Below are 18,793 nucleotides of genomic sequence, written 5' to 3'. Positions count from 1 at the left end.
TTGAGACATAGTCTCACTAAGTTACTTAGGGCCTCCATAAGTTGCTGAGGCTGGCTGGCTTTGAACTTCCCATCCTCCTGCCTCAGCCTCCCAAGCCACTGGGATTATAGGCATGTGCTATTGTACTCAGTTCCAGACCCCTTCTCTGGGCCTGTCCTTATGAATAGGCTTCAGGTTCCCACATCCAACCATAGAGCAGACATCCAAACCTATCCCAAACGGATGTTACCACCACTAGCTGCCAAATCCACTGCTGTTCCTGGATTCTCCATGGTGATTGCACAAAGCTTCAGTGAGCTCAGGAAGGCTGTCTTCCATCTCCTTCCTCCCCTTACTGCCTGCTAACTGTCTGCAGTTTGCACCATGCCAGCAGCCTCCTGACAGCTCTATCCTCTCAATGTCAGTCTCTTGCTCCACTGTATTCCCATCACCGGGGCAGTGGGGTATGTCCACATACACATTGCTCCATAGCTCCTCTCTGTGCAGGCAAGACAAAGCTCAAGGCTGCTGACAAGGCCCTCCACATGTCTCTCCACCTGTTCCATCCCTGTGAGACCCAGCACTCAAAGCTTGAACTTTACGGTCTGTCAGTGATCTCCTCCAGGTCTCTTGCACAGATGCAGATTCAGACTCAACACCTGTGTCCCACAGAGGCCTTTGCCTCTGACACTGGCCCAGCCAGCCCTCTCTTTCAAGTGCAAAAAGCCTGTCTTAAGGAGAACCACCTAAGATCCATGTCCCTACCTGGAGTGCAGCTTTCACCTATGACACACACTAAGGGCACCTGCATGGGAGACATTCTCATCCATTACTCATACTCTGTCAAAGGATGGGAAGCAGACCAATTCACTTACATCCCAGGTGGACCCAGCACTCTGGGAACTGAATGTTGTGCCCAATGCTGCTCTCAGAGCAGAGCTCTACTCACAGTCAAAAAGAGGCCTAACTGAACTTATCCTCCTTGTGCCTGTATGAAACACACCCATTTCCTAGACTGCAAACTATCTTGAAGAGAGTCAAAACCTCTGGGCCCCAGGGACCAGGGCTCTTGGGTGAAAGAGGAAAGGGAAAGGCTGTGGGGCAGTCACCTCTGTGAAGATAGCATGGCACTCAGAGTCCCCATTGCGAAGTTGGGCCTGGAGGAAATCTGCAAAGGAGTGATGCTGCTGCTTGTACCAGTATTCCTGCGACAGCACCTGCGCAGCAAATGAGCCCAGTGCAGAGTTGCTCAGCCGCACCACAGCATCTGGTGTGGCACAGTCCAGCAGGATCAGCTTGGCTTCCTCAGACACCCTGTGGTATAGCTCCTCTGTCAGGTCCCCGGGGCCCTGCCTCTCCACAGCCTGCAGCACCACGGAGGCACAGGCATCGGAGTGGTAGCCGATGAAGACGTCAGCAGGGCTGTACTTGTGCCCAGCCAGGAACTGATGGGCCTTCACGTCAGCGAAGTCCTCTGCCCACTGCGTGAGCTCCTGCACGATGCTCTTCTGCCAACCCTGTAGCACCGAGCTGATGTCCAGGTAGTGCTTCTCCAGCCGGTTAATGAGGGGCACAGGGAACTGCTCGTACACCACATTTTTCTCCTCGATGACAATCAGGCGGAAGTCAGGGTGGACCCGACACTTGACACGATGGGTGCCGAGCCCGAGGTCCACGTACTTCTGGCCCCCGAGGTAGACGTAGTACTGGTTGAGCGCATCGTACAGGCTCTCATAGAGGTGCTGCAGGTTCAGCAGCACCACCATCTTGCCGGTCTCCATGCAGATCTTCACCCGGTTGATGTTTCTGCAGATCTGGGTGTACTCCTGGTCCCGGGGAAAACTGGAACCAAAGATGATCTCGGGCTGCTGGTCCTCACTGAAGAATGACTGCTGCAGGATCTGCAGGGCCATGTAGTTTTTGGTCAGTATGAGCAAGTAGCGGGATTCAGCTTCTTCCAGTTCCCCCACTGCTGGGAGTATGTTCTGCATACTCCCACAAATGTTCTGCTTGATGAGCTCCAGGGTGCTGACCTCTTCCATGTACCCAGCCTCAGGTAAACTGGCCATGAAGATGTCCAAAGCAGGGATGTCATCTTTGCCACTGAAGTTCCGAAGGACTGCCTGTGCAATATCCTGTGGAGAAGGCTTCTTGTTAGATGCTCTGGCGGTGGCGAAGACCATCTTGATGAGGCTATAGTAGTCGCGAAGCCCGAAGAATTCCTTGTTCTGCCTGCTGCATACTGTTTCATAGGCCTTGGCAAAAGGAGCGAAGTACCCTCGGACCCTGTCCTGCACCAGGCTGTCTGAAGAACAGATCCCTCTGGCACTCTCTATGAGCTCCTTCTCACTGGGGCTGCCGCGGGACACAAAGATGCCCCGGTTCATCTTGGCAGGGTCGAGGGCCCAGTTGGAAATACCTATGAAGCCGACTTTTTGGTGGGGGGCAGGATCACCTTCAATGCACCCATCTTCCAGCAGTGGGTGCAGAGCCTTCAGGGGCATTTTGGGGGAATCTTCTGCCAAGCCGACCTCATCCAACACCACCACAGACACGTACTGCTGCAGGTCCTTCCCCTGCTGGAAGCGAGCGCACTGCTTAAAGGTGTTTATGATGCCCTGTGGGGTGCAGTGGGGGCTACACTGGAATGACACCAGGTGGACTTGCTTCAGGCTGCGGAAGAGATCGGAGTGTGCGGCCTGGCCTTGCATGGCATCTGCCACGATGGTCTTGGCAAGAGATTTGGAGCTGCCAGGCTTTCCCACCAGGAAGAGGGGTATCTTTAGCTCAATGCAGATGATCATCATGAAGACATTCTCCTTCAAAGCCAAGTTCCTGGCTATGGTTTTCCTCAGAGGCACCCCACTCAGGAAAAGATCCTGTGCGTGTGTGATCTCGTCCAGGATGACTCTGCTGTCGTCATATGGTTCTGGAAAATACCTGCAAATGGCTCTGCGGTAGGACTCCTTCTCCTTCAGGGAGGCATGGTAACAGACCCCCACAGCCATCACCAGGGACCAGAGGACAGGGTCTCTCCTGAAGTTATTTTTGCTGACACTGGTCTCGCAGAGAAAGGTGTTCAGCTTCACCAAGAGCATCTCGCTGCGGCCATGAAACCATGTGAACACCTTCACACAGCGCTCCACATCCCGGAGGCTGACGAAACTGCACTCACTTTTAGTGTTCCTCATGAACCTCTGAGAGGCAGAGAGCACTTCTGTGATCACATGAGTCTTGTCTTCACTGATCCTGACATGGTCCACCAGTCTCTGCACAATCTGCTGGATGTAGAGCTTTTCAGCAGTGTCATTCAGTTGCCCAAAGTCCCACACTAGAGGAATCAGGCTCGGGGGCAGGGCGTGGACACGGTACACCAGCTGCCTGAGGGGAATGGAGCCCAGCCTGTCTGCTGTCTCCTCTGCACTGACCCTGTACCCCAAACCAGCTGACTCCAAACGGCAGATGGTCTCCTGAGAGTGCTTCCTGTAAGGGTTGCAGGCAGCTATGATGTGCAAGCCTGAGTCCTCCTCCAGGGGCTGGCCATCCACAGTCTGGTCACACAAGACTTCCTTAATACAGCTTATGGCTTCTGTTGTGTTGGCCTCATCAAAGAACAAGATGGTGTCCAACTGGTGTGAGTCCTTATTGGATAAGGCAGTTTTCTCAGCCTCTAAGACTTTGGAGTGAATCATGGCTGTGGTTGTTCCTCCATGAACCTTGACCAACTTCATGGTCTCAGCCTGGGCACCACAACGCTGCAGATCACTAAGGAATTTAATGAGCCTGGTTTTCCCACAGCCTGTTTCTCCCATGATGATAACTGGGATCCCACACCTGAACCGCATTTCAATGGCCAGAATCTTGAGCATGTTGTCCATTGTAAGCTCATATGTTTCATCAGGGTCAAAGGCCTGAGGAATTCCTAGTGGCCGGCAGAGTCTCAAGAGTTTCTCATGTCTGGGCAGGTTATCAAAGTCAACATTGAAGGGCACGCCTTGAAGCAACAGCCCCCTGTACAGTTCTTCTGTCATGACATCTTTCCTGATTATCTCCCCATTGAGATGGTTGATGGCATCAACGCTGCCATTCTCATTGGGCTGGAGATGGAAGCCTATGAATGTCATGGTCTCACGGTCACCATTGAAGAACACATATGGGTGAGGCTCTGACTCCCACCTCCTCCGGAGAGTGAAGGGGGCGAGCTCTGCCTCATCAACCCCATCCATGGTGACTATGTGCTTCCCTTGGCTTTGGTCAGAGGTATGAAGTGTTGGTGTGGCAAAGTCTCTTGCCATGACAATCATGAAGGTGACCACGAAGTTCTTGAAGCCCTGTAGTGTATCTCCAGTAAAGTCTGGATTGCAGAACACAGAGGCCTCACAGTCCTTGAGCTGAGAGTTGAGGAACCGAGCAAAGTTCTGGAGCTCAGACCAGGAGGGGTTGATGACCCCACAATATATGAGGAGGTGCTGGATGCACTCCTCTGGGGTACCTTCAACAGAGCCTGCTTGGTATTGAAATGTGTCTAGGTTTTGTTTGTTATGGAATCTTTTTAAATATTGGTAAGGTCTTTGGAAAGTAGCACTGCAGAACTCTCTCTCATCCATTCCAGGCTCTATGAAGCTCCTCTCAGGGCTCAGCTCCATGGCTATCACTTCTTTGGGAGGTCTGCAGGTGACTCTGGGGAAGATGTCAAGAAAACTAAACTGGGGGGCATGTGGATTCTGCAAAGAAGAGACATAAATAGAAGTTAGAATTTGATTTCCTGAAAGATGCCCATATGTGTTAACCCTCCACGTGGTCTCCTGTGGATAGACCTTTATGAAAACAATCACTTGAATGCATGTGGCTTTCTGCAGCCTCTTGTTCACAGAGGCTGGCATCTGCATGTTAGAGCATTACAGAAGCTCAACTATGGCATCAGCATTATGAACCAGAAAGCTATATCCAATCCTGTGACTTGATCTCTTCACCAAGCATGAACACATGTGTAACAATAGAACTCCCACCAGCTAACAGGTTTCCATGAATGAAGTCTCACTGTCTTCTTCACTGGCAGTAAGGGAGACAGTGGCCATCAACAGAGGAATCCTCCACACTCAGCACCCCTGGAATTCAACCCCAGACATAGGAACCAATCTGACATATCCAGATGAATCCAAGATGCTACCAATCAACATGAGAGTATTCTCATTCTAGACATCATTAAGATCTAAGTCCAAGCATGCATTTCCCCTAACATGTACTCACAGCTACCCTAGGTGAAAGTGAAAAAACCAAGATGTGTCAACCCAGGCTTCAAGCCACAGAATCAAAGGTGTGCCATGACCACCTGAAAATGCCCTGTGTACATACCAGCTTTGTAGACCTCTTTGGCTGTACTGAATTTCCTTCTGTAATTTCAATGATATATAAATGGCATGGGTTCCGAAGCCACATTTTCCCACTTATATCCATTAGGTATTGTAAAATGAGGATCTTGAAAAGAAAGACCCAAGTTCCAGTCTGTACCTAAAGACAGAGAAGCATGGGTTTGAAAATACACAATTGCCAACCATTCCTCCCAACCCCCAGGACCCTCCTGACTTCTTCCTTGGGAGAAGAGTACTGACTACAGGCAAGTATAGAAGGAAGGGACTCTTCATTCAAGGAGAAGCAGATGGGGCCCTGGGAATGTGAGCCTTCTGATGTGGCTATTCAGTTGCCATGTGGGCACTTACCGAAGCAGTCACATCAAAGTGGAATATCATGGGCGTTTTCCAATACTGAACATCCCAGAAAGACAGGAGGTTGCCCAGGACCTGGCCCTCATCCACCTGAGCGTCAGTCAACCGAACAATCTTTAAAGGCACCTCTTCACTGTTTAACTTCTTTTTCAATTTTTCATGCAATCTCTTCACATAGAGAGATTTTCCTATAATGTTAAAACAAGGAAATTAGATCCTAAGCCTATGGATCAAGAGGAACAGATTCCAGAGAGATTAGAAATTACTTCTCAGCCAGGAGCAGTGGCACATGCCTATAATCCCAGGAGCTTGGAAGGCCAAGATAGGATGATTGTAAGTTCAAGGCCAGCCTCAGTAACCTAGTAAGGCCCCAAACAACTTAGTGAGACCATATCTCAAAATAAAAAATGAAAAAGGCTGGGGTAGGGCACCCTTGCGGTAAATCCCCAGCTAAAAAAAAATTTAAAAGTTACTTCTCTGTATAAAATTCAAAACTGATGCAACGGAACATCATATTAGAGCACAACTCCAACATGAAGCCAGAGTCCAGAGCTGTCACCCACCCAGCATCCTCGAATTCCCCATGATGACAATGGTGGAAGTGTAATAAAGTAAAAGCAGAGGCATGTCCCCCAGTGGGGGAGAGAACAGGTTGTATCTGGACAGGGCACAGTGATGCTCACAGGTTGAAGTCAACAGAATGGAAGTCACCACCTCTTTCCAAGGAAACATGACAGTGACTAAAGGGAAGGTGCAAAGGCACTCTTCTCCTGGAGCCAGAGCAGCTGTGCCTCTTCTGCTCACACCAACACAACCCAGAATAGGTCAAAGGAGGTTATGCAGGAAAAAAGTGACCTGCAGAGAAGTCCATGCAAGGAGAGGATCAGGGCTTCCAGGAACTGCAACCTGGGTGGAAAGGGGGCTCCTTCTAGGTGAAGCATTGACCGCAGGGAGTCAGACCCTCCTGGGACTCACTTTCCCACCTGCAGAGGGTTGTCAGCTGAGGTGCCCTCTGCTACAGAGAAAGGGGACACTAGGAAGCCCTCAGAGACTGCCTGCCCATCCCAGCACTCTCATTACCAACTCCTGCTCTCTCTGAGGCCACGATCCCCACACACATCCGGTCTCTGAAAACAGCTGCCGCTGACAAAGTCTGTGCCGGGACCTGGTAGTGATGTGCCAAGTAGGCCTGGATGGCATGGAGGGGCGCCTGGGGGATGACGTGGACTTTGTGCTGGCTGAAGGCTGAGGGCAGGTAACAGCACTCCCGTGCTGCATCACAGACCAGTACTAGCTGGTAGTCCTCCCGGGGACACTGTGTGCACAGGCTGTGGAAGAGGGCCTCTGCCTGGCAGGCCACCTCATAGCTCAGCTGGTCCACAAACAGCAAGCTGTAGACCTTGTGCCCCTGGGAAACCGGGGCCAGGCAGCGGTGCAAGAGCAGGGCTACCTCCTCAACCGTGGTCCCTGGGGTACAGAGTAGCACCTCATCGAAGGTGGGCAGGGGCTGGCCTGGGGCCTGCATGTAGATAGCCAGGGCAGCCAACAGCACCTCAGAGTGGCCACACATGACCAGGTTGGGCTGGCCAGCCTGCAGGCCCACAGGAAGAGACCGCTCCACAGGAGGCCCGCCCATCCTGGCCAGGCGAGCCAGACAATGGCCCAGGGCCTCCAGGTCCAGGCAGCCAGGCAGAAAGACACTCATGCACTCCAGGGACTGTTTCATGATGACCCTCAGCTTGGTCACCAGGCTGATCTTAGAGGATTGCAATGGTGGTAATTCTTCCATCACTGTCCTCACACAGTGTCTGGTGCCCTCATTGAACCCCTCGGTGGCCCTTAAGATGTCAGCTGGGGTGCAATTGTCTTTGATGAAGGACAGCATCATGAGGGCAGCTTCGCTGGGACTCTGCTTCCTGAGCTCTGTGCTTAGATGGATCAGCTGCTCAGCCGTGTAGAAGTTGAGGTAGAAGTGCTCTCTGCGCTTCCTGCTCACGAACTCCTTCCAGTCATCCAAGAAGTGCTCCATCTGCCTGCAGAGGGCTTCCAGGAGCTGGGTGACATCCCCACTCTCTGTCAGCTGGCTTACCAACTCCAAGTGGAAGTCCATGCAGATAGAGATGCCATTCCTTGGGCAGCAGTAGACCTCGGCAGTCCAGGTCCGGAACAGCATGTTTCCCGCAGAGTACAGGTTCAGGAAGGCTTGCACGAGTCGCTGCACATGGCAGAATAACTGGGGGAAACAGGGGCATAAGGCAGATGTCACGGTGAACTACTGGAGGGGGACGTGCCAATCTAGACACGCACAGGTTCTAATTGAAGGGGCTTGGGTTCACTCCTCCCTCAGGGTCACTGGGAAACACGATCAGCCTAAGGAGTGGGTTCCCATCTTTGGGAAGTGATCAAGTGGCAGATAAGAATGTCGACTGTGGGGTGGGCTGTGCTCAGTGGTAGAGCACTTGCCTAGTATGTGCCAGGCCCTGGCCCTGTATCCAGCACTGGGGAAAAAAAATGTCAATTGTGAAGTACAAATAAACTGTAAGAAAAGAAACTTTACATGAGAGAGAGACTATTATATAAATCAATAACCTGTGTCAACAATTACTTCAGATTTTTTTCAGTACTGGGGATTGAATCCAGGGTAGTCTACCACTGAGCTATGTCCCCAGCCCTTTTTATTTTGAGACAAGATCTCACTAAGCTGCTGAGGCTGGCCTTTAACTTGCAATCCTCCTGTGTCAACCTCCTGAGTCACTGGTGTTACAAGCATGTGCCACCACACCTGGCTTGATTACTTATTTTTTTTTTTTAATATTTATTTTTTAGGTGTAGATGGACACAACACAATGCCTTTATTTTTATGTGGTGTTGAGAATCGCATCGGGGTTCCGCCCGTGCTAGGCCAACGCTCTACCGCTGAGCCACAATCCCAGCCCTGCTTACTTTAGTTATGATGAAGAGTGCCCATTAGAATCTTGAGATTTTTGATTTTGCCAATTTACAAAGTAAATGAAGCCATTCATACTTCTTCCTAAGAACTATCTACCTGGTCACCTCCTGTTAAATGCAGTGGATTAACCACCAGTGGTGACAGATCCCTCTGATGCTCTTTTGGAGGAGCTGATGGCCCCAGGGCCTGTCCCACCTCAGATGTGACTCCACTTAAGGTGCACCCTGCAGACCCACAAGCTCCACTCTCTGGAGCCACTCAGTCCACCAGAGGCCAACCCCTGCCTATTTCCGTTTGCAACAGGGAACCTGCTCACCTCAGAAAACCTCTCCACTTCCATACTCTTGTGGTCTTTCTTGCCAGACATCAGCATCAGCTTGTTTAAAAGATCCTTCAGCTCTTCCAAAGTGTAGGAGCGATCTGGCTCTAGGCCACTGTGACCCCCAGGGAGGATCAGGTGCAAGACGGCATCTGGGGAGATCTGGGAGGCACAACATGTTTAGAGGTCATTTTCTGGTGGCTGAAACCCTGACTCTGCAGCAGGCCAACGCATGCCACCAACACTGCACCTGGAATCTGGGAGAGCTCACCTTCTGGTTACCTGTGGGTGCCCTGATCTCATAGATGCCTCTGCTGTTGATTGCTGTGGCTAGGGACAGGGACGAGAGCTCAATGGATCCGTGGCTTTCCTTCACTGTCTTCAGCCACTCCAAGTTCCTGGCAGAATCTCGCTGTTGGGACAAAAGCAGAGAACATGGGCCAGGGTTCGAATGACTATCTTCCTGGATGTCCTCCTCCTGCCTCTGCCCTTGCTGGGCAAACTCCAGCCACTCTCCTCCAGGGCTCTGGGTGTAGCTGCTCACCCAATGCCTAAGGCTGTCTCAGGTGCCTCTGCCTGATCCCTCAGGACCCTGCTTGGTCCCCAAGGACCCTGGCCACTCAGTGTAGCTGCACTGGTGCCTGGTTCCTAGCTGACACATGGAGTGCACGTGGCCTGCACTTATGGATGATTGGGTGGATGGCCACAGGACATGCAGCCAGGTGGGAGGCCACCATCCTGCTGTGTTCTCAGAACAAAGGCCCTCTGAGGAGAGATGCCTGACTGAACAGGAGCCCTAAGTTCTTAATGTCCTGCCATGGTCCCTGAGCATGACTAGAACAACTTAAGAAAATTTTGAGAATGTGAGCTTCTAGCAGGAAAACGGTCTATCTCCCCACCCTCCAATCACATGCAGGACCAGCTGTCCTGAGGAGGGTGCAGGCCTCTGGACATCTCTGCTCATTGGGTGAATTATGTAGTGCTGGTTAACTAAGACTCTGGTACAGGCAATTTACTTAAATGTTTATTTTTTTCTGATAAAAAATTAATCAATATCAATTGTGAAAAATACCCAAAAGTAATAAAATAAAGGACAATTACTACCATTCAGAGAAAACCACTGTACACCCTCTTTTACGCTTCCTATTGTGCTCTTTCTACTCCTGTCTTGTAGGGTGGAGAGTACTCTTGACATGCAGTTCCATAGCTCTCTCCAAACCCAAGACAAAAAAAGCATTTCCATTTATGGAGAAAACCTTGTTTTCAACATCAGTTTAAATGGCTGCCCACGTGCCCTCAAAGCAGAGCAGTTCCCAGGGCTGCACGACCTCCATGCCTTGGAACCGGGAACAAGACTCACCAGCTTACTGGGCAGGTGAGGGTCGTTTTGCAGAGCCTTCCAGAGTTCTTTCAGCAGTTCCATGAACTCGCTGAAGCCTGCCTTCTTGTCCAGCTTATACAGCAGGGACGCATAGCCCTGCACAGCATCATGGAAGCAGGCCACCCGGTCCACGTCAATGTCATTTTCTCCAGCCAAGATGGAGGCGAGGTCCACAAACACCTGGAGCTCGGTGATGCCTGGGACAGAAAGGGGGCTAGCACAGAACCACTCCACGATGCTGCACAACTCATACCTGGGGCATGATCCTGAGTGAGGCCATCAATAGACACTAAGTAAACATCTAGGGCCTGCTCCACTTCCTGCCTTCAGTTAGGACTCCAGGATACCTTTTCTTTTGCAGGATATGATGACACCACTGACCAACATCTAACCTTTACCAAACAATTCCCAGGCACTGTACCAGGCTTGTGTTTACCTTATTTCCTTTAATCCACAAACATCACCACTTAAACAAAAACAGGTTCAGTTGGTAAAAAATATGTAGATGACTAATTATTTTAAAAAATTGAGATAATTCTCTTGAGTTAATTACCAATCAAAGATTGTACATCAAAGCAGACTCAGGAGTACAAGCAGCACAGTTCTGGATGCTATCAGGAGGTGTCCTGCCAGGCCTCTGTGGTGCACCAGTGCTGCTCCTGCTCCATCTACTTGGCCTTTCTTACCTCCCCTCCCCCACCCTCTATCTAATCTATACAACCACATAGGCTGCCCAGCCCTAGACTGGGAGAGAAATGCACAGCTTCTGCAAGCTTGCTGCAGCAACATCCACTTATGTGCAAGAGCTTGCCTAGTCCTCTAGCAGAATGAGTTGGAAGGCACAAAAGGAGTCAAGATACTGAAGAAAATGACACCAGCATCCAAAGATGGAGAGAGCAGAAAAGAAAACAGTTTTAACCAGAACTCTGAAAAGCCGCCCTGATGCAAACTCCTGGAAGCAGACGCTGCCCCCCACCTAACACACGCAAGTGATTGAGGCAGGATGTCCTCAAGTTCAGGAACAAAACTTGGCAAACACTTGAAACTGAGCTACCCGCATACCTCCCAGAGCCTCGTGCAGCCAGCTGACCAGCTCCTTCTGCAGGGCCAGCTCTTCTAGACACTGGCAGTGGGGCTCACTGATGTCCTGTAGCAGCTTCTTGGCCTGGATGAGCTGTGGGCTGATCTGGTCCAGTCTCTCATGACGGGTGGCCTCAAAGTCATCAGTCTGAAAGATGAAGCTCTGCTGAGGGCTATACCAGAGACCACCCATGCCTGCCTTCCCACATGCCTGGACAAGAAGACGCTAAAGCAACAGTGTGACACACTCTTGCACCAAAAATAGTATGACCTCCATGGCCCTCTTTGCTACACTGCAGAAGCTACTGTCCACAGTTACCCAGTGCCATGAGGAAGCCTTCAAGGACTTTGAAACCTGTTCTGCACAGCAGCCCTGCCAGTTCTGGGCTTCTCTGTTTGTGAGAGTAACAGATGTGCTAAAAGTTTCAAGATTAGGTATAGACAATTCCACACTCTGCTAAATTTTAAGCACTATCATGCCTGTCTCTATTGAAACATAGGCCACACACACTTTAAAAATGTGAGGCTAAAAACAGGAAGGAGAAACCCAGGCCTGACCTACGACAGGAGTAATTGTATCATTTGGTACTTCCTGCTGGAACTAGGAAAGGTACCCGGACAATTGACAAAATATTTCCTTTTGTGCTTTTATAACCTAATGAAATAAGATTCCTCTGGAAAGAGTATGGTTTCTCTATCCTGAATTTTTGGTTCTCAGATCGACCCAAGAAAACTCACTAGCTAAGGAACAGTCACACTATCTCAAGCAAAGGTAAAAATGCAGGCCATGGAATGTTCCAGCCTCAGTGCAGCCCAGACAGAGCCTTTCAGGGGGGCTGCCACACTGCCCGTCCCAGAATCCCTGGGGCTTCCAAGGAGTCTGAGGTAGGCCCCCACCTCACAGGAGTCCCCAGAAAATAACTTACAAAGTTTATTAAAGTGTAAAGAACACTGAAGTCACCAGTCAATCCAAAATCCTTTTTGACCTTGCAGATGACTTTGGCTGAGCTGATTGCCTGGTGCAGGCTATGGTACTCCTTGATCTGCTCAACACGCTCTGAGATCCAGCCCCTCTGGGCCTGAGGATGTACTTCACACATGATCTGGAGGTCCAAAGTCAGGACATTGTATTTATCTACAAAGTCTTTGAAGATGACATCAATTTCTGCAAAGGTGACATCTCCTGACTTCAGATCCTGATATAGTTTCATGAACCTTTGGTAACAAGGCAAATATAAGTACTCATAGGCCTCTGTAAGTGCAAGGGGTCGACTTTCATATTCCCCTTTGGGATCGTTCAATGACTCTGCGGCTTCTTCCCAGAAGATCTGGAAGATGTGGCTGTCTGTCAGTGAGTCTATCCTTTCAGCCATTTCCTGGACCTTGGGGCCTAGGTTGTAGTGTGTCATCTGCTTACAGGCCGAGGACAATGGCTGGCTCAAACTCATGATTTCATTCAGTCTTTTGCAATTCAGGTCTTCCATGTGTCTTGCTTCAATCTCTCCAAAATCCACTTTGGAAACCACAAGGAAACATGGAAGTTAAACTGCTAGTCATGGTAGCATCTTATTTTACTTTCTCAGTATTTCTAATCACTGCCTTAAGAAAACTAAGTGAACACCATTGCTGGGATTTTTGTCACAGGAAGAATTCATCCTTCCTCCCCTCCACCCTGCTGTGGCCCATTCATCAGTTTTTAATTTAATAACAGATTGTAAGCTCTTGTGTGGAAAGGACAATTGGAAACACATATCCATCTCCTTTCCTCCCAAATCTGTCTCCAGTGACAGATTAGAAATTGGTTTTTTCAAAGATCATAACCAGCAGGAATGAGGAGAGTAGAAAAGGAGCCCAATAGCAACACACACTGGGAAGTAGAAAGATGACCACACCAAATGATACTCCTGGGGCCTGAAAACATAGACCCTGAGGCCACAGTAGACATGAGCTCAGCCAGGCCAAGCACAAGCTCCTGGTAGGCAAGGACACTAGTTTCTAAGGTCACCCTAGACTGGAGGAGGCAGAGAGGGAACAGGAAGTGAGTTCAAAGTCTGTTTAAGAAGCAGTTGGTAAGAGTCCATCCCCACCATGGAGGCTGCCCTCTGCCTGGCGAGGGACAGGAAGGACCACCTGCAGGGCTCTCAGGCCTGGAGGCCACTTCTACACATATACCTGTCTTGGGAAGTTACAAAGGACAGGGAGTATTCAATTTAAGAACCAAGAGGACCACACAGCCACCAGGGCAGGAGAACTGGAGTAGAGGAGCTCACCCTCCTACACTCCCTCTTGGATCCTGAAACATGGCAGCAGGCAGGGGGCTGCAAAAGTGACCAGCCCACAAGAGAAGCCCTCAAGGACCAAGTCAATTCAAGGGCAGCCACAGAGCCTCAGGGGCCATGGCCCAGAAGCCCTTAGCCTGTCAATCCACTTGTGGTGACTGTCTTTATAGACACAGACAAACAAAAATCTCCAACTAGAATAGAAAAAGCTTTAACATGGGGAACATACCAAAAACCCAATAGGGCTGATATAGCTCAGTGGTAGAATGCTTGCCTAGCGTTCTAGCATGTGTGAGGCATGGGGTTTGATGCTCAGTGACACATAAAAAAAAAGAAAAGGCTAGGTTTGTTTCTTCCTCAGCATGCAATAAAGAAAAGAAAGGGGGAAAAGCCAACAGAGAGAAGCAAATTGGATGAAGTGGATAACTATGCAAGGAAAAGAAAAATCTTTAAAAATACCAATAATCTCCAAAAGATAAGATACTTCAACCATGATCCACGACAACAGCATAGTATATAAATGGATCTTTAAAGAAAAAAGGGAGGGGCTGCAGTTGTGGCTCAGTGGTAGAAAGCTCACCTAGCGCGTGAGGCACTTGATTTGAACCTCAGCAATACATAAAGATAAATAAATAAAGGTATTGTGTTCATTTACAACTAAAAAAAAAAATTAGAAAAAAAAAAAAAGTGCTGGTATGGTGGCATATGCCTGTAATTCCAGCAGCTTGAGAGGCTGAGGCAGGAGGATCGTGAGTTCAAACCCAGCTTCAACAAAAGTGAGATGCGAAGCAACTCAGTGAGACTCTGTCTCTGAATAAAATACAAGGAGCAGATGACAGTGACCTCAGCCTTTCTGCCACACAGAAGGAAGTGGAGCAGACAACAGCGACCCCAGCCCACTCTATGGTAGGAGGAGAGCGACCATGCTATGGCCCCATCTACTCATGCATGCAGTGGCTTCTCCCCTGGCTTCCATTTAGTGACAACAGGCAGGACCAACAAGACAATATTTCAGGTTCCTGCAGGCAAGGAATTGGTAATCACTACAAGATTATAAGTTAGAAACTATAATACCTCGAATCCACAATGCTAGAGAGGAAGACACATGGACGACATGAAGAAACAAGGGAAGAAAGTGCTTGAAACACACCAAGCTGATACAATAATAGATTCCATTGACATTCCATTCCAAATGTACATAATTAAAATGATCTGCAGAGCAAAGAATGAATTAAAAGAGCAAATACAAGCAACAATTGACTGCTCCACCAAAGAGATTGAGAGGAAATACAGGTAACAAAAGGTTACTTCAAGAAAATCATAGAGACTGTGGGAAAAAAAAAAAACAGAAATCCTTGAAATGAAGGAAACAATAAATCAAATAAAAAATTTAATAGAAAGCACCAGTAGACTAAATCACTTGGAAGACAGAAGCTTAGGCAATGAAGACAAAATATATAATCTTGAAAATAAAGTTGACCATATAGTGAAGATGGTGAGAAACTGTAAAGAGAACCTTCAAGAATTATGGGAAAACATGAAAAGACCAAATATAAGAATTACTGGGATAGGGGAAGGCACTGAGATACAAACCAAAGGAATGCATAATCTCTTCAATGAAGTAATAACAGGAAATCTCCCAAGCATGAAGAATGAATTGGAAAAATCAAAAACAAGAGGCTTACAGGACAGCAAATATACAAAATTACAACAGATCCACACCAAGGCATATTATAACGAAAATGCCTAGCATATAGAAAAAGGATAGAATTTTAAAAGCCACAAGATTAAAGTTTTAGATTACATATAGGGGAAAAACAATTCGGATCTCAGTAGATATCTCAGCCGAGACCTTCAAAGCTAGGAGATCCTGGAACAACATATATCAAGCTCTGAAAGAAAATGGATGCCAACCAAGAATCTTCTACCCAGAAAAATTAAGCTTCAGATTTGATGATGGAATAAAAATCTTCCATGATAAAAATTAAAAGAATTTACAATGAGAAAGCCTGCACTATAGAATATTCTTGACAAAATGTTCCATGAGGAAGAAATGAAAAATAACAATAAAAATCAGTAAAAGGAGGAACTACACTAAAGGAAAATCCAATCAAAGGAGAAACCAAGTCAACTTAAAAACCAAAAATAAACCAAAATGACCGGAATACATACCATATCTCAATAATAATCCTGAATGTGAATGGTCTAAACTCATCAATCAAAAGACATAGATTTACAGATTGGATTAAATAAAATCCAAAAACATGCTGCTTTCAAGAGACTCATCTCATAGGAAAAGACATTCACAGGTGAAAGGTGAAAGGATGGGGAAAAAACATACCACTCACATAGGCCATGTAAACAAGCAGGGGTTTCCATTCTAATAACGGATAAAGTGGACATCAAACCAAAGGTTTGATGAAGAGGTGAAGAAGGACAGTTGACACAGCTTAAGGGAACCATATATCAACAAAACATAACAATCATAAAAGTCTATGCCCCAAACAATGGAGTTCTATGTATATCAGACAAACCCTTCTCAATTTCAAGAAGAAATTGATCACAACACAATCATACTGGGTGACTTTAGCACACCTGTCTCACCTCTGGATAGATATTCCAAACAAAAACTAAACAAAGAAACTACAGAACTCAATAATACAATTAAATGATTTATATGTAACAGTTATATATAGAGTATTTCATCAATCATCGAGTAAATACATCTTCTTCTCAGAAGCACACGGATCCATCTCTAAAATAGACCATATATTAGGCCACAAAGCAACTCTCAGCAAATACAAAAAAAATAGAGATACTACTCTGTATTCTATCATATCATAAGGAAATGAAAGCAGAAATCAATAATAAAATAAAAAATAAAAGCTACTCCAACACTTGGAGACTAAATAATATGATATTAGAAGAGAAATGGGTAGCAGAAGACATCAAAGATCAGTTAAAAAAATTCTTAGAGGTAAATGAGACTATCAACACATCATATCAAAATCTCTGGGACACTATGAAGGCAGTGCTAAGAGGAAAGTTGATTGCAGTAAGCTCATTCATTAAAAGAATAAAATGTCAACAAATAAATGACCTAACATTACATCTCAAAGCCCTTGAAAAAGAAGAACAAATCAACACCCAAAATAGTAGAAGACATGAAATAATTAAAATCAGAGCTGAAAACAATGAAATTAAAACAAAAGAGAGAATTCAAAAAGTTGACAAAATGAAATGTTGGTTATTCTAAAATATAAATGAAATTAATAAACCTTTAGCCAGGCTAACAAAGAGAAAGAGAAAGAAAATTCAATTTACTAAAATTCATGATGAAAAAGGAAATATCATGATGGAAATTATTGAAATACAGAAGATTATTAGAAACTATTTTGAAATTTATACTCCAATAAAATAGAAGATCTTGATGACACCAAAAAATTTCTAGAAACATATGATCTATTCTATCTGAATCAGGAGGACATACACAATTTAAATAGATCAATTTCAAGCAAGGAAATAGAAAACACCATCAAAAGCCTACCAATCAAGAAAAGCCCAGGACCAGATGAATTTTCAGTTGAGTTCTACAAGACCTTCTAAGAAGAACTAATACTAGTAATCCTCAAATTATTCCATGAAACAGAAAGGGAGGAAACCCTTCCAAACTCATTCTATGAGGCTAACATCACCCTAATATCAAAACCAGACAATGACACATCAAGGAAAGAAAACTTCAGACCAATATCCCTGATGAACAGATACAAAAATTCTCAATAAAATCCTGGCCAATTTCATACAAAAAACATATTAAAAAGATAGTGCACCACGATCAAATGGGGTTCACCCCAGGGACGCAAGGTTGGTTCAACATATGGAATCAGTAAATGTAATACATCACATAAATAAACTTAAAGACAAGAATCAGATGATCATCTCAATAGATGCAGAAAAAGCATTTGACAAAATACAGCACACTGTCATGTTCAAAACACTAGAAAAACTGGGAATATTAGGATCATACCTCAACATTGTAAAAGCTATCTATGTTAAGCCCAAGGCCAGCATCATTCTAAATGAAAATAAATAAATAAATAAATAAAAGCATTCCCTCTAAAAACTGGAACAAGACAGGGATGCCCTCTTTTACCACTTCTATTCAACATAGTCCTTGAAATTCTAGCCAGAACAATCAGAAAAACAGAAGAAATTAAAGGGATATGCACAAGAAAAGAAAAACGCAAACCATCATTATTTGCCGACAACATGATTCTATATATAGAAGATCCAAAAAATTCCACCAGAAAACTTCTAGAACTAATAAATTAATTCAGCAAAGTAGCAGGATATAAAATCAATACCCATAAATTAAATGCATTTCTATACATAAGTGATTAATCCACTTAAAGAGAAATTACAAAAACTACCCCATTCAAAATAGCCTCAAAAAATACAAAATACTTGGGAATCAACCTAACAAAAGAGGTGAAAAATCTGAAAACTACAGAACACTAAAGAAGGAAATTGGAGAAGACCTTAGAAGATGGATAGCTCTCCCATGCTCTTGGATAGGCAGAGTTAATATTGTCAAAAGGGCATACTACTCAAATTGTTACACAGTTTTAATGCAATTCCTATTAAAATCCCAATGACATTCTTCATAGAAGTAGAAAAAGCAATCATGAAATTCACTTGAAAAAATAAGAGACCCAGAATAGCCAAAGCAATCCTTAGCAAGAAAAGTGAAGCAGGGGGCATCACAATACCAGACCTTAAAATATACTGCAGAAAAATAATAACAAAAACAGGTTAGTATTGGCACCAAAATAGACATGTGGACCAATGGTACAGAATAGAAGATACACAGACCAACCCATATAAATACAGGTTTCTCATACTAGACAAAGGTACCAAAAACATACACTGCAGAAAGGATAGCCTCTTCAACAAATGGTGCTGGGAAAGCTGGAAATCCTCTGTAGCAAAATGAAATTAAACTTCTATTTCTTACCATGCATAAAACTCAACTCAAAGTGTATCAAGGACCTAGGAATTATACCAGAGACACTGTACCTA

General features: G+C 46.1%; 1 protein-coding gene across 1 annotated transcript in view; it reads right to left on the bottom strand.

The window, feature by feature from the left end:
• LOC114079067 (E3 ubiquitin-protein ligase RNF213-like) overlaps positions 1 to 18,793 on the bottom strand; it is a 97,966-nt gene that overhangs the window by 43,979 nt on the left and 35,194 nt on the right. Inside the window, exons 20-28 of the mRNA XM_027920178.3 lie at positions 12,362 to 12,948; positions 11,418 to 11,583; positions 10,335 to 10,552; positions 9,246 to 9,386; positions 8,972 to 9,136; positions 6,786 to 7,938; positions 5,700 to 5,893; positions 5,335 to 5,490; positions 1,089 to 4,703 (exon numbers count right to left, since the gene is read on the bottom strand). Of these exons, the coding sequence (XP_027775979.2) occupies positions 1,089 to 4,703; positions 5,335 to 5,490; positions 5,700 to 5,893; positions 6,786 to 7,938; positions 8,972 to 9,136; positions 9,246 to 9,386; positions 10,335 to 10,552; positions 11,418 to 11,583; positions 12,362 to 12,948 (6,395 nt within the window). The remainder of the gene's footprint in view (positions 1 to 1,088; positions 4,704 to 5,334; positions 5,491 to 5,699; positions 5,894 to 6,785; positions 7,939 to 8,971; positions 9,137 to 9,245; positions 9,387 to 10,334; positions 10,553 to 11,417; positions 11,584 to 12,361; positions 12,949 to 18,793) is intronic.

Source organism: Marmota flaviventris, chromosome 16 (assembly GCF_047511675.1).
Source record: "Marmota flaviventris isolate mMarFla1 chromosome 16, mMarFla1.hap1, whole genome shotgun sequence".
NCBI lineage: Eukaryota > Metazoa > Chordata > Mammalia > Rodentia > Sciuridae > Marmota > Marmota flaviventris.
The sequence above is the reverse complement of the archived record's forward strand: the minus strand, read 5'-3'. Positions and strand labels throughout refer to the sequence as shown.